Source organism: Eschrichtius robustus, chromosome 20 (assembly GCF_028021215.1).
Source record: "Eschrichtius robustus isolate mEscRob2 chromosome 20, mEscRob2.pri, whole genome shotgun sequence".
Lineage (NCBI taxonomy): Eukaryota > Metazoa > Chordata > Mammalia > Artiodactyla > Eschrichtiidae > Eschrichtius > Eschrichtius robustus.
The window spans coordinates 453,393-468,953 of NC_090843.1; the positions used below are offsets into that span (position 1 = coordinate 453,393).

The 15,561-nt window shown below is 55.8% G+C and overlaps 1 protein-coding gene across 1 annotated transcript; it reads right to left on the bottom strand.

Annotated features, from left to right (window-relative positions):
* Positions 1-8,478: 8,478 nt before the first annotated feature.
* On the bottom strand, positions 8,479-15,211 carry CACNG5 (calcium voltage-gated channel auxiliary subunit gamma 5). The gene is made up of 5 exons (XM_068531167.1): positions 15,016-15,211; positions 13,437-13,523; positions 12,398-12,538; positions 8,941-9,086; positions 8,479-8,739 (listed from the first exon to the last, which is right to left on the bottom strand). Exons 1-5 carry the CDS (start codon positions 15,209-15,211, stop codon positions 8,482-8,484), a joined length of 828 nt encoding a protein of 275 aa, XP_068387268.1. The 3' UTR covers positions 8,479-8,481.
* Between the last annotated feature and the right edge of the window lie 350 nt (positions 15,212-15,561).

Sequence of the window (15,561 nt, forward strand, 5' to 3'; positions counted from 1 at the left end):
CCCAGAACTCCTAAATCCCTTGTAATTTCCTGTCCTAAGGACACTAGGAGCATCCTGTGTACCTAATATTTGGTCTTTGACCCCAGTTCCTGGCACAGAGCTCCTAAAACCCTGGTAATTTCCTGGGTGACCGGAGTGTCTTTTGTTCTAATGAGGCGGCTCTGGGTGGGCTCCTGGGCAGCTCCAGGATGGGGGCTGGTCCCCTGAAAGACCAAGCCATGATCAGAAGCCGGGAACTTCCAGCCGCTCCACCCTCCACCCTCTGAGAAGGGGAGGGGGCTGGAGACTGACTTAATGATCCGTCGTGCCTAAGTGATGCAGCCTCTGTAAAAACCCGGAAGTACGGGCTGTGGAGGGCTTCCAGGTTGGTGAACATGCCCGCGTGCTGGGAGGGTGGCGCACGCCAGCTCCGCAGGCACAGCACTCCCTGTGCTCAGGACCCTTCCAGATCTCACCCCTTGTATCTCCTCATCTGCTGTTCATCTAAATCCTTTTTCATATCCGTTATTATGTAATAAACTGGTAAGTGTAAGTTAGTGTTTCCTTGAGTTCTAGCAAGTGATCAGATCCAAGGAAGAGAGTCATGGGAACTTCTAATCTGTAGCCAAGTCAGACAGAAGTTGTGGGTCACCTGGGGACCTATGTCTCGTGATTGGCGTCTGAAGTGGTGAGGGCAGTCTTGTGGGACTGAGCCCTCAGTCTGTGGGGTCTGTGCTGACTCTGGAGAGTGTCAGGAATGAGTTGAATTGTAGGACACTCAGCTGGTGTCACTGAGAGTTGTTTGGTGTCAGGAAAACCGCACAGAGTTGGTGTCAGAAGTATTGTGTATGGGTAAAGGAAGAAACAGTGAGCTTTTCCTACACAGGCTGGCATCATGAGTAGAGAGGGGAGACAAAGACTCAGGATTAATAAGCAGCTTTCAGGGGAACAAACCTCGCTTTTCTTTCCCACTTAATGAGAGCTTTCCTTCTCTGTCTATCTTTGGATGGAACCTGGACTCTTTCTCTGATTATGGAAGTCGGTGCTTTGGCCATGGTGGGCGCTTAGCACTGCAGACACCAACCATTTGAAACAGGACTTGCAGAGAACTGCAAATGTTATACTATCTGTGTGATCGTGAGCAAGTCCCTACCCCTCTCTAGGTCTCAGTGTCCTTCTATGTGCAGAATTGAGAGTGTTAAATGAGATAATGCTTGCGAAGTACCTACTATGTGCCTAGCACTCTAAAAAGGGCTTTACATGCCTGTTGATAAGGCCGACATCTGGTGATGCCCATTTGCTGGAGTTGAAGCTGAAGTCACAGTGTTTAAACTGACAAGAAGACGAAACTTTGCAAAAAAGCGTGCTGGATTCACGATGGCGAATCCATTTTCCCCAAACCTATGACTGACCTTGTAGGACAGCCGTCTATCCATCCTTAATCACTTAGGGCACCGAGAATTGCTTTGGATTTAATTTGTGGTACTCACCTGGAGCCTCTTGTGGGGTTTAGACTTTAATTTAGTCTTTGTACCATTTTGTTATAAAAATAACTTAATCCAAGGAGGACTTTACCATTTACATTAAAAAAAAATAGACTTCATAGCATTTTCATGCAGATTCTCTTGTATCTGAAATGGAGTAGGGGGCTGATGTGTGAATGTGAGTGCATTTAAGATAAAAAGTGACCCAAGTGCAATCTGCTGAGAAGACTGTGACACCTGGCCTCCTTGTTGCCTGACCAGAAACCTCCAAAGCCCTCAATCCTTGTTCTTACAAGTGCTGAGCATGGAATGAATTATTCAAAGATCAGTGGTGAAGATCAGTTTAAACTCTGCACTCTGAGCCCGGAGACTGCAAGGTCATTTCTGAGCCTCCATTAGATGTCCTCGGGGCCAGAGGCCCACCCTGGGCCCTGACAGGGGTGTGGAGAGCACATTGCTCCAGAATGCTGGGCGCTGCCGTCCTCCCTCTCAAGGGCAGGCTCCTGCTGCGGCCCGGCGGACACCAGCTCCTGAGGGAAGGGGCCCAGGAACGGAGACGCTGGGCCTGAGCCCATGGACTTAACATCTCGCCCGAAGCACAGCCTTGTGTAAGGAGGCGGAGCCTGGGGGGGCCGGGAGGGAGCAAGGAGAAAGCCTTGTACCATTTCCCCTTCCTTTCCTGCGTTTCGTTTGGGGAGCCACTACTCCCTGCCTAGACTCAGGAGAAAGGGCTTTACTCCCGCGTCCAAGGCAGATCTAAGCCAGTGGCTCTCAACACTGTTTCGTGTTATTACTACCTTGGGAGCTTTAAAAAGTTCAGCTCTCTGGAGCACAGCCCCTGGAGCCTGGAGCACTGCACAGCCTGACCTTTCCTGGAAGCTTGTCAGAGAAACAGATTCTCAGGTTGCACCTCAGAACAAAGTCAGAATCTCGGGGCCAGGAGAACAAAGCCAACCATGGTGTAGCAGATCCTGTTTTCCAAGGATGGCTACCATGACAGGTCCCATCTCTCCTTCTTTCCTCCCAGTGGGAATCCTCCTCACATTGTGAACCAGCAGGACCTACGTTCCCTCCCCTTAAGTCTGGGTGGTCTGGTGATTACGATGGAAATGACACCAGGTAGCTTCCCAGGTAAATTTAAAGAAAGGCAATACAGCTTCTGTCTGTCTCTTGGGAAGCTCCTTCTTAAGACCCAGCTGCCATGTTCTGAAGGAGCCCAGGCCTTCTGAAGAGACTGTGCATGGGTCTCTAGCCACTGACCGTAGCTGAGGTCCCAGTGGGGCCTTGCTCCGTGTCCAACTGCTGGACAAATGAGCAAGGAAGCCTTGGAGATGACGGTCACTGCCACGGCCTGAGATACCCTGAGTGAAAACCACCGTGCTGAGCCCAGCCAACCCCTAAAACCGTCAGAAATAACCCTGATGCAGTTGTGACTGTCTTGAGCGCCTGCATTTTGGGATAATGTGTTATGTGTCAGTAGGTAGCCAGGGCACACTCACCCTTCCCCTTGCCAGACAGTGGTTTGAAAATGGGCATGTGACCCAGTTTTGGTCAATGAGACATGAGGTAGAGCCTTATGGTTGGGTTGCTTCTGGGAAAGTTGCCTTTGCTTCTAGAAGGACGTAGAAGACGACACAGCCTGTCTCTTCCTCCTGATGCTGTGGCATCTTGATGTGACCTTGGAGTTGCTGCTGCCATCTTGCTGCCACCCTGAGGATACAGCCACCCCAAGGATAGCACAACCAAGGGATGGGAAGAACTTGGGTCTTTGACGGCATCCCTGAGCCACTGAGTCAGCCAGCCCTTAAATCCACACCGACTCCTGCCTTCCTCACGTGAAGGAAATCAATGCTTTTATTGTCTAACACAGTTTGAGTCAACTGCTACTCGCTGTTGAGATGTCCTATCTGCTGCAGTGCCTAAGCCAGAGGCCAGTCGCCACCAGCTTTGAAAAGGGCAGAGCTCAAGGTCAGGTTCAATGGGCAATGGGGTTTCAGATATCCTGCCCCAAACCACCCCTCCTGCAGGTGAGGAGAGAGGAGAGGGGTGGGGAGAAAGCCAGGATGAGGGCAGGTCTCAGGCAGCATGATGAGCCAGCGAAGCTTGGGTCACAGAGGTGGTGACTCCAGGCCAGCGCTCAGCCCGCACCAGCACATACCCTTTCTAGGCTGAACTTTTACAGGGAACCACCGATTCCCTCCCTTCACCCAGCTCCCACCTGGACGTTTTCAGCTCCTGACAGACACAGCCACGACCTGGGTACCTTCTCGCTGGGAAGCGTCTTTCTGCCCCTCCTGTAGCATGAAAGTGGTGCCGCTTGACCTTGAACCCGCCCCTGAGCCTCTGCAGTTGGCTGAACGAGGGCGGCACGCGCCATCACGCTGTCGGGGCAGCAGCCGCCGGGTGGAGAAGCCCCTCCCCCTTCCCCGTGGCTCAGAGGAAGGGATCGGGTGGCCGCTGCCCCCACGGCCTCCGTCCCGCCCGCTGCTCTGGGGCTGTCACGTGCACTCCATACCCATCTCGCTCTTCCTTGGGCTCCCCAAGGATCTGACCTTTTATGCAAATTCCACAGTCTTCCGGGTGTTGCCTGCTTGTTCCTGGCAGGAGGTGGGGTGGGGGTCCCTCGTTTGGGCTTGGCTGGGTTCTGCCTCTAACACCTGCAGTCTTTAGAGCTGGAGACGAAGCATGGGGGCAGAGCACGGGGACGATTTTATCCAATGCCTGCCTTCATCCTATGAATGAAAACACTGGCGTCCCCCGGCTGCTGGCAACACACAGAGGGTGGAACGGCGCCCTGAGGGTAACTCAGGCCCCTGACCACTGGGTCTATTGCTGCCCTGGAAGGAGCAGGGCAGAGGGCTCCTCGTGTGCAAATACCCCAGGGCAGGGTCACCCAGGCAGAAAATCTTCACTCCAGAACAGACGGGGAGCTCAGGCTTTACACAGACAAGAGAAAGCCTAGGTGGACCCTGGGAGGGTGTGACCTGTCCAAGGTCACAGAGCAGAGGTCTAGGATCCCAGTGCAGGGGTGTGTGGGAATCCAGGGACCTTAGTTCTGCCAGGAGGGGAGGGGCTCTGGCCAGCTACAGCTCACCACCCTCTACCCAGCAGGGAGTGCGGGGGCTGCAGGTGGTGGCCACTGGGCCCCCCCCACCATGGCTGAGCTCACGTTCCCTGGGCCCTGGCCTGCCTGCACCTGAGCGCAAGTACATTCAGCAGAATCCACTCATTCACCCACTTCTGCATCTGCTCTCGACATGGAGAGTTTGTCCCAAAGGCTAATTAACTTCCCAAGCATCATATTAGCATGTGAGGGTGCATTCGATGCATGTGGGATAAAAGCCAAGGCTGGGGGAACTGCAAACGGGTTCCACGCACGCATCAGGCAAATGGCCTCAGCTAGAGGGGCAGCCTGTGAAGGAGCAGTGCCCCCGGCGTGGCCGTGCCTGGCTGTGCGTGGCCGTGCTGACTCCCTCATGCACGCACCTGCCACCCACCCTGCAATTCTTAAGGCGGAAGGCTATTTCCCCTGCCCTTTATCCACTTGTGTGGGTTAATTACATGTGTCACTTTGGCTGGGCCATGCTGCCCAGATATTATTCCGGCTGTTTCTGTGAAGGTGTTTTTTAGACGTGATGAACATTTAAATCAGTGCACTCTGAGTAAAACAGATTGCCCTCCATAATGTGGTGGGCCTCATCCAATCAGTTGAAGGCCTAAATAGAACAAAGACTGACCTCCCACAAGCAAGAGGGAAATCTGCCAGTAGACAGCCTTCCCACTCAAACTGCAACTCTTCCCTGCGTCTCCAGCCTGCTGGCCTCCCCCATCAGATTTTGGACTTGCCGAGTCTCCACCATCATGGGAGCCAATTCTTTAAAATAAATCTATGTATGTATCTTCCTGGTTCTATTTCTCTGGAGAACCCCAATACACCACTTTTATTTAGGGAGGAAGGAGTTACCCAAACATTAAGGAGGGGGCTCCCTGACATGTGCTCCTTGGGTACATCACTGATAAGCTGGTGTGGACTTGCCCCCAGCTGCTCCCCTCAACTCCGTGCAGCCCTGAGGATGACCATTTCCTTGAAGGTCATCTCCGGGGGTGAGGCGACAGCACTGACCAACCCCTGGAGGAAGAAGGAGGCTGGCGAGTTCCAGGTGAGAGGGAACAAAAGTCAGAATTGTCCCCCACCCTTGGCTGGTAACCCCGAGTAGTTTTATTCCATAATGCATCAGACTTTGGTGTATTAGTCTCTCTAGCCCATATTTTGAGGATGAAAAAATAAAAACTCATGTTTTTTTTTTTTTTTAAGTGCCTGAGGAAACAAAAGGTCAGAAAGTGTATTGGGGAAGTGGACCCTAATTTATGGTTTATGAGTTGAGTTTATACACTTTAATGTTTGAGAAAAATCTTTTGATTGTGGAGAGGCTGCAAAGGTCCCAGTTCTGAGATGAATTTATAGACAGAAAAGAAACTATCACGGTTGCACAGTAATTCATACATTCACCCGTCACCCAGGAGGGGAGACACGGACCCAGAACCTGTCCCGAAGATAGGTGTAAATTGCACATTCCCAGGGTAAGAGCTGCCTGACTTAGCAGCCAAGCATCTAGGCCGATAAAGGCCCATCCTAATGATGTCACTCACAGTCAACCATCAGCTTGTGTTCAGGAGTGGATTCTATTTTTTCCATGTGCACGAAAACAAGCCTGGCACATGGACAGAGGGAGAGTACTTCAGGGAGAGAAAAGTGCATCCGAGGACCTAATTACATTGACAACGATTGGAGTAAAGCACATCTAAACAACTGTCCAGTTTGGAAATGCTACCTAACGGTCTCCAAGTACGCTAAACGAGTCCTTTGCTGCGGGGAGCACCGGTTTCCTTGTGAAGCTGTAAGCGGTTACCAAGGATACAAGTCACGGCAGGTGCCTGTGGAGTGGAAGGCGGGCTTTCCGGCTGCCATCAGTGTACAGGCGAGGGGTGAACAGCCACACAGGAAGGCTGTCTGGAGCTTTCTGCACGAGGCTGGATCATTAGAGTTGGGGGTGGGGGTGGGAGGAGGGCTTGGAAATAGTTTAGGAGCAGAAGAGGGTTTCCCCAGGACCCACGCGGGGACAGTGGCAGGACAGGGACCACAGTCGCCTTCCCTCGTTTCTCCTCTATTATCCGTGGAACAAGGGGACAATCCAGCTACGAGGCAATCTGCCTCTTATGGGCGGAACTGTCCCCCTCCCCCTCCCCAAAGCCCCATATCCGTATATTCAAGCCCTCCCCTCCACGACTTAGAATATGGCTGTATTTGGAGACAGGGCCTTTAACGAGGTGATTTAAGTTAAAATGAGGCTGTTAGGATGGGCTCTTATCCAGTCTGACACCAGGGGGCATGCAGGCGTGCAGGAAAAAGACCCTGTGAGGACACATGGAGAAGATGGTCATCTGCAAGCCAAGGAAAACAGCCTCGAGAGAATCCAAATCTGCTGACACCTGGATCTTGGACTTCTGGCCTCCAGAACTGTGAGAACATAATTGTCTGTTGTTTAAGCCACGCAGCCCGTGGCAGCCCCAGCAAACGAACGCGTTCCCCTTCTGAAGGCCACCCCGGCCACAAGTGTGGTTTTCTGTATTTCCTTCCGGAGCCCACGTGTTGCCCACGGTGGCTTTTTGCACCCAGAACTGAATGCTATCTTAAAAAAAGAGCAAGAGAAAGAGTGAACAGCTGGTGCGGCAAAAATACACAGCAGGGAGCCTGGCGTTGTTCTGCTACTCAAAACCTCAAATCTCAAAGTGGGCATGCGAGAAGACGCGTGGAGACCCGAGGGGGTCCCGTCCAGCACTGGGCCTTTCCCGTTTCCCTCTGTGAACTTCACGGAAGGGGCTTCAGGTTTCCTACCCGGAAAACGGGCATCACGCCACCTCATCTTCTGGAGGCATCTATCTGCCTACATACGCCCCATACCCAGGAAGCAGATGCTGCCCTGTATTATGACTAAATTGCCAACCCCCGATGTTGGCAGGCGTCCTCAGGAGAGCAGCACGATCATTCTGAGTCTGGCTTGTTTAGACTCAGGCGTCAGCAAATCCAGCTCCAAATCCCAGGCAGCCCCTTTGAAAGCTGCCTTCTTTCTACTTTGGTGGTATAGACGTCCGTCTACATGAGTAGATTTTAGGGACCTGGACCAGGGATATTGCCCATGTGAGCGGGGACGCTATCCCCCGGGCCTGAAACAGTGCTTGGCAGTATGAACCCGGACCAGCCACCTTCTGCAGTTCTCATTGTCAGAGCCACTGCTTTGGGTTAAGGCATTAAAGGCCCTTGTTAAATATGTTATTACGGGCCATGCATATGAAGACATCATCAGCCATTAACACCTCTTTGTGACTTCATCAGAGTGGCCTCAGACCCCTCTCAGCCCCTCGGGGACCAAAGCTGGGGCAGCTGAGTTCTGGCGGGAGAAGAGGAAGAAGACCCACAGGCCGTGGGGCAGGGGCGAGGTGGACAGGGCATGGGGGGGTGGTGACAACAAACGGTGGAGGACTTCACAAGGACAGCGCGGGACGACTCTGAACCAGCCAGAGCTCCGTATCAGAGCCACCTCTTGGCCCCATAGCCCAGATCACGACGCGAGGGCCAGGCCAGTTGGCAAGCACACAAGTCCACCTGGGTCTCTGGAAGGAACCTGGCATCGCAGAGCTGGCCTTGGCCTGGGTCCATGACGTAGCGTAGGGTGCGGGGGCGGGGGAGACAGAGCTGGAAGGCCCACCTCTCCCAGGGAAGGAGAGCGCCCAGTGATTGGCACTCAAGAGGTGGGGTGACCCCCCAGCTCTCAACCAGTCATCCCGCTCGCTGGCTCCAGACTCCTGACACCCACCCTGGGCTGCAGGAGCTCCTCTGGGCGAGCAGGGAGGGGGCACGGGTCAGGTGGAAACAGCTAAGCACGGGGACAGCCGGGGCCGCAGACCAGGGGCAGCGGGGGCAGGGAAGGCTGTCTGGGCAGGCGGTCCGGGCGGGGACTCAGCAGGGGGAGGAAGACAGCTGGCGGTAGTCGGGGCGCCTGAGCGGGGCGGGGTGGGTGCCGCTCATCTGCAGGGAGACGTCGCTGGAGATGTCGGAGGGGCTGCGGCCTCGCGCCCAGGCGTCCGGGTGCAGGAACTGGCCCGAGTGATCGGAGCAGTTGCTCAGACGCGGGCGGTAGAAGCCGGGGTGAGGCCGGTACACGTCCTCGGCGGTGCACCGCTTCATGAACAGGTGCAGGGCCATCACCCCCGCACTCTGCGGGCAGGGGGAGCTCGTGCTGGGGCCTGGCCTTGGACGCGGCCGCGGGAGCTCGAGCGCGAGGCGGGGACAAGGCGGGCGCGGGGCGGGGCCGGGGATGGAAGGGCGGGAGAGCGGCGGGTCCAGGGGGAGCGTGGCCTCCCCCCAACCCTCCCGGGGCAGCGCCCCGCCCCGCCCCGCCCGCGGGGAGGCGTTTACCTCCGTTAAGAGGAAGGAGATGGCAGCGAAGGCAAACGACCATCCGTACTTGTAGGTGAAGTAGGTCTCCGCATCCTTGGTCCTGTTGAGCATCTCATCGTTGACGCTGGAGATGTACAGCACCAGGCCCACCACCAGCGAGAGGCCTGCAGGGGGGCAAGGGCGCTCGGCAAGGAAGCCGGGGAGCCGCCGCTGGGGCACCGCCTCCCCTCGGGGTTCAGGGAGAAGGCCTCGGCCTTGGGTGACCATGACCCCACTCTGGAGTTCAAGGAGGGCAGGAGCCCTCCTCCTGAAGGCCCTGTTTAGACCATTACGTTCTAGAAAGCCGACGGCTGCAGGTAAGAAAGCTCCTGTCCAGCTACCTCCCGAGCCACGGTGAGCCCGAGGGTTCTCACCGCCCCCCCACCACCAGAACCACCTGTTAGATGTGCGTCCCATGAGCCCCATCCCCGGACCTTCTGAGTCACGTGGCCTGGACTGGCACCTGGCACCGTGTTGTCCTAAGTGCTCCCCAGGCAAGGCTCATGTGAACTCAGGGTGTGAACCACTGACTTAGCAAGTGGCTTCCGCTGAACTGAGGGATAATACAGGCTCCGCTGGCAGAGATAGCCAGGGCCTCCAGAGCCTGGACAGATGGTCATGTAACTGTGGATCTGTGCAGCCCACCTGCCCCTGGGCGCGGCCAGTTACTGAGGTCGTTAGGCAGCAGAGGCAAAGAGAGATCGTCCAGGCTCTGGCAAGCGTTACACCAGGAGGCCAGCGCTGCCCGAACTCCTCCCGCCATTGTGCAAACGACCGACTGATCATCGGTCAGTCAGTGACTGTAACTGAAACAGGACACAATTAATTACTCTGTTCTGAGCTGCTCAGGTTTAATTCCATTCACATGATTAAGCTGGGGCACCTTGAAGGACGAATGCTACGGGAAAACAAGCATGATTCAGGCCTTCCTTGGCACTTAACTCACACTGGAATGAAGCTGGCCCAAGGGAACCCTGTCTACTGCTGTCATTAAAACACTTCATGCAGCCAAGCTCAGTCTGAGATCTCTGGTCCTGCTGCCCGCCGCTGAGAAACCTCAGGTGCTTTGAAGCTGCTGTGTGGCCTTGACTGTTGTGAAGTTTATAGATAAAGAGCGAGCTTAACCTGGGTCTGTATCTCTTGGACTAGGTGCAAACATCATGGTGCAGAGGGTGGGCTGAGGACACTGCAGGTGCTCAATGAACATTTGTTAGATGGATGGATGGATGGATGGATGGATGGATGGATGGATGGATGGATGGATGGATGGATGGAAGAATTGATGGATGGATGGATGGATGGAAGGATGGATGGATGGATGGATGGATGGAAGGAGGGATGGATGGATGGAACGATGGAAGGAGGGATGGATGGATGGAAGGATGGATGGATGGATGGATGGATGGATGGATGGATGGATGGATGGAAAGATGGATGGATGAAGGGATTAATAGATGGAAGAATGGATGGCAGATAGGTGGGTGGATTGAAAAAAAGATGGACAGACGAATGGGAGAAAGGATGGATGGAAGGATGGATGGATGGAAGGATGGATGGAAGGAAGGAGAAAGAAAGAAAAGCTCTTGGGCATCTAGTGTTCTGACTGCCACCTGGCTCCCAAGCTATATTGACAAGACAATGTTGGGAAAAGGAACCTAAAGTGGCTTGGAAGTTGGGTGGCAACCAGAATGCCTGGTGCTGGCAGCTGTTTCTCTTTTCTTTCCATCTGTCCATCTGTCCATCCATCCATCCGTCCATTATTCAAGCCATCCACCTACCCATCTTCCATCTGTATCCCCTCTCTTATCAACAAATCCAGGGCTCCAGGGCATCTACAATCCATGCCCTAAGAGCCATGCGTTTGGCTCGATGCATTAAGAAAAGGTGCTCATGAAAACGCAGAGGACATCCTGAAGGGGAGAAACAGCCGACCTTCATTTACCACCTTTTCTTCCCAGCTCACTCTCCACACCCCCTGCAGTAATCTCCTCCACGTCTGATTCCCTCCCCTAGTCCCTAGGCCAACAGCTCCGTCTCCACCTTTGGTGTCTCTACTCCCAGGAGCCCCAAACCCTGACCCCTAGCAGCCTTCTGGGCACTGCTTCCAGCTGTCACATCGGCACCTCAAACTTTGCATTTCCCACTCTACGTTCATGATCTTGACTCCAAATCTGCTGCTTCTCCTGTGATCCCTGGATGAGGGATGCAGTGCACCGCCCACCCAGGGCCTGACTCCGTGCTAGCCCTTGGCTCCTCCCTTGAAGCCCAGCCCTCGTCCGACTGAGCTTACCTCCCAGGTGTCCATGAGCCTCTCCCTTCTCTCTTCCCCGCTGTCAGCCCCTCCCCATCCCCTCCCTCCTGCACAACTGAAGTAGCCTCTCGCCTGCTCTCCCTGCCCCGTGTCTTGCTTCCTTCCTCCCCTCACTCTCCAGAAGGATTATTCTAAAATCCAAATCTGGTAATGTCCTTCCTCGGCTTAAAATCCTCCCGAGGCTTCTCACAAAGTCCCCAACAAGGCGACCTCAGCTGCCACCCCCCACCTCTCGCCACATCCTCCTGACGTTCCCGCCACCACGAGTCACGATTGAGCTTAGTCTCCCCTGGCCTTCATCCTCTCTCTTCCCTCCAGGCTCCCTTCCGCCCACCCCAACCTCACACTCTTTACCTAATTCCTACCCACCCTCCATCTCGCCTGCTCCTGGTGGCCGTCCCTGACCAGCTCCCGGTCTGAGTTTCCGCCGCTGCCCTTGGCCCCCATAACAGTCCTTGCTGACGCTGTCAGAGCCCTTGTCAGGCAGGGTCCACATTTCCTGCCCACTTGTTTATGTCCCCTAATACACTGCCCTTTCTGTAGGTAGAGATCCCAGATCCCAGTGATAAGGCCTGGGAGATACATGAATGGATGAGTCAGCACATGAATAAACGAAAGAAAGAGTGAATGATCGAGTACAGTCTGGGGTCGGTCCAGGAGGACAGATCCACACTGAAGGGGCCTGGGTAGCCCAGGGTAGGGGGTAGGGGGTCTCTGGAGGATAGCTGAGGGATGGGAGATGAAGAGGCCATCATTCCAAAGGCAGATTGTATTTCTTTCATGTAAAAACACAAAGACATAGCCCTCAAGAAAACCAGGGATACTCATTAGCAGTGGGAACGAGAGGAAAGCGGCAGTGATGGTATGGCATGAGGAGGACCCTGGGTTCTCATCCCAGCTCTGCCCAGGGGGAGCTGTCAGGTCACTGCTCCTCCAGAGGTGATGGATGGGCCCGGGTCCTTGGAACCCTCCTCCAGCTCGGACTCAGTTGTGCTTGAGCCACTGATGCGGCGGGTCCTGTGCAGGGGCTGACCCGCAGCTGGGACCAGGGCTTCCCAGAGCAGAGTGGTTTAGGAATCAAATGTCAGAAGTGCAGAGTGCACGAGCGAAAACGGCACCACTTACCGGAGAGGATAAAGAAGATGCCGGAGACAAAGGCCAGGATTGTCCTGTGGGGACGGATGTGTCCAATGTTGCTCAGGATGAAGCCAATGAACATGAAGAAGAGGCTGACCAGGGGGAACGGCGTGGCCGAGCGAATCATTTCTGACCGAGGGGATGGAAGGATGCCGTCAGCCTCCAGCAGCCTCACTCAGTGCTCGCCCTCTCGAGTCAAGTGTTCCTGGCAGAGTCCACCAGCTGGTCCCCAAGCCCCCGCCCTGCACGAGCGGCCCAGGCTCCATCCCCTCCTCGGTGGGGCTTTTGTCCCTTGGCCCTTAGCCTGCAGGGCCTATGCTAACTCAGAACTGTACTGCAGGTTCACATGGGTCTGAACCAACTCTGGTGAGGCCAAGGCCATGACGTCAGTCTCGCTGGGGGCCGGAGAGCTTGGTTCAGTTCCCTGGGTACTATGGTGTGAACGTCTGTGTCCACCCCCCACCCCCCAACAAAATTCACTTGCTAAACCTAACGCCCAAGGTGATGGTATAGGAGGTGGGGCCTTTGGGAGGTGCTTAGGTCACGAGGGTGGGGCCCTCATGAAAGGGATTAGTGCCCTTATGAAAGAGACCCCCGCCCCAGAGCTCCCTCGCCCCTGCTACCGTGTGAGGACACAGTGAGAAGGCAGGAGGAGGGCCCTCCCCAGAACGTGACCATGCTGGCGCCTTGATCTTGGACTTCTAATCTCCAGAGCTGAGAGAAATAAATTTCTGTGGCTTCTAAGTTGCCTTGTCTGTGCTATTTTGTTAGAGCATCCCAAACAGAGGAAGTCACTGGGTATGGGTGCCCTCTCACTTGCCAGGGTCACAGCACTGGGAGACTCCAGCAACCTGTCACCACCCCGGATAAATAACTGGCAGAGCGAGCTCTGTGAGCTCGGCCAGCACAAGCATCTGAGTGTCAGGGCATCGGCTCTTGAGAAACAAGCAGTCACCCTGCCTCTTCCCTCTGCCCTGCTCTGCCCTGTCCAGCCCGTGGCCCAGGTTGGAAAGTCGGAGGCACCTACTTAGCACGTTGACCGTGGACTCGGAGGTGAGCTGGGGGCTCACAGGCATCACATACTCTATGGTGAAGCAGCGTCCCCGCTCCTCACCTAGGGAGACAAGAGCCACTTACACTCTGGGTCCTTCTGAACACGGATTTGAAGTTAACACATTCAAGTGGTATTCCCAGGTGCTTCTGGGATGTTTGACCCTCTGTGTATTTACACCTGGGCTGGATCCAAACCCTAGGGGGCCCCGTCCCCAGATGGTGGTCCACAGCGGAGGTGGACACCCGTCCTGACATCACATCTTTCCCAGAGAAGCACCGAGAGCTGCATGAAAAGCAATCACCGCAGACTCAAGGTAGAGTCAGATGTCTGGTGGCCGTCTTGTGGCTTTGGGACAGACTCCACCAAGGATGGCGTGTGGCTGGCTTAGGTGCCCCAGTGTGGGTGTCGTGGAGCAGAACCCCCAAAGCCTTGTCGACCACTTTGGCAACCAGACCCTGGTGACTTCAAACTCTGCTTCAGATTTAAGCAGAGCTGCCACACAGATGGATGCCACACAGTCTAGGCACTGGGAGGCGAGGTCAGTGTTGGATGCCATTCCCAAAGTAGACTCAACACGTCACCGGGAGGCCAGGCCTCCAGGGTCCTCCCTGCTAAATACGGGTGGGCGCCAACCACCAAAGCCCTACCATGAGGCTGGAAGGACCAAGTGTTCCCTGTGCCCCGTGCACACATGGGTTACAGAGCCCTTCAAGAAAGGCTCCGTGACCCCACTGTGGTGTTTCCGACCAGCCTCGCAGGGCACAGAGAGGCTCTTCTCGTGCAGCCTGGTTCCGGGTCATGATGAAGGGATAAAGGACAGAGCCCTTGGAGTAGCAACTCCAAGGGTTCCAGAGAAGCCCTAGCAAGTGGGCAGGAGGCCCTGATGGGCAGGATCAAAGCCTGCACCATCTTGCAGAGTTGCAAAGACCTGCACCTGCGTTTTCTCCCTGCCATTTCACGGACATAGGAACAGAGAAAGTGCTAAGAATTTCCCATCCTCGTGCTCAGGTCACAAGGGTGGAGCCCTCATGAACGGGATTAGTGCCCTTCTAAAAGACACCCCGCAGAGCTCCCTCTCCCCCTGCCGCCCTATGAGGACACAGGGAGGAGGCGGGAAGAGGGCCCTCACCAGAACGTGACTGTGCCGGCGCTTCACCTCCCTGCATCTTCCTGCCCTCACTTGTGAGGTGGACGTGATAACAGGGCCTGCCTTGCAGAGTCAAGGGGGAGGCACTGAGACGGAGGACTCAGGGAGCTGAGGCCGCCTCTCTCAGCCGGGGGTGGGTGGTGTGGCGACGGCGGGGCCACGGGCATCTTCCAGGTGGGAAGACCCAGGTCCCGGGGGTGAGAGAACTTGCCCAAGTGGACAGGGAGACTCAGGCCTTGAGTCTGGAGTGGGTCCTGGCCACTGGAGGGAGCGGGCCCAGAGCTCGTGAGCGTCGTCCACGGTGACCAGCCTCCTTCCAGCAGGCACATCGCTTCCCCGGGGGGGGTGAGGTGGCGGCTGCTCCTCTCTGGGGGCAGGGCTGTCCCCGGCCCTGGGCGCCCTTACCTGCGAGGAAGCAGACCCTCCACAGGCCTGAGTGCAGGGACATCTTGGTCTCGGTGCTCTGGTTCTGGGGCAGGACGACGCCCTCCTCCAGGTACAGCCAGTGGTCCGTGCTGACCGCGACGCCCAGCAGGCCCAGGCCGCACACGGCAAAGACGCTGCTCAGCAGGGTCAGGGCCTTTCTCCTGCAGGCGTCCATCTTCCCGGACAGCCCAGCGGGGCCTGCGGCCGCGACGCCACCAGCAGGGAGTGGACTCTGGCGGCAGGACAGCGGCTGAGCCGGCAGTAGTGGCCACGGCTCCGAGGAGGGGCCCTGGGCGGCAACTGACGTCAACCCAGCCGGGCCGAATGGATGAATGAAGACCAGCGGGCCGGCTCCCTGGAAGTCAGGCCATGGGTGACAGACACGCCACCTCCCTCTCCCCATCAGGAGCGCACAGCTTTCTTGACAGGCCACCGCGAGGGGCCCCCTTGTCCTCTCTGGGAGTCCCCCTTGCTGGATAACGCCATTCATTCATTCATTCATTCATTCAGCAACCCACTGTACCC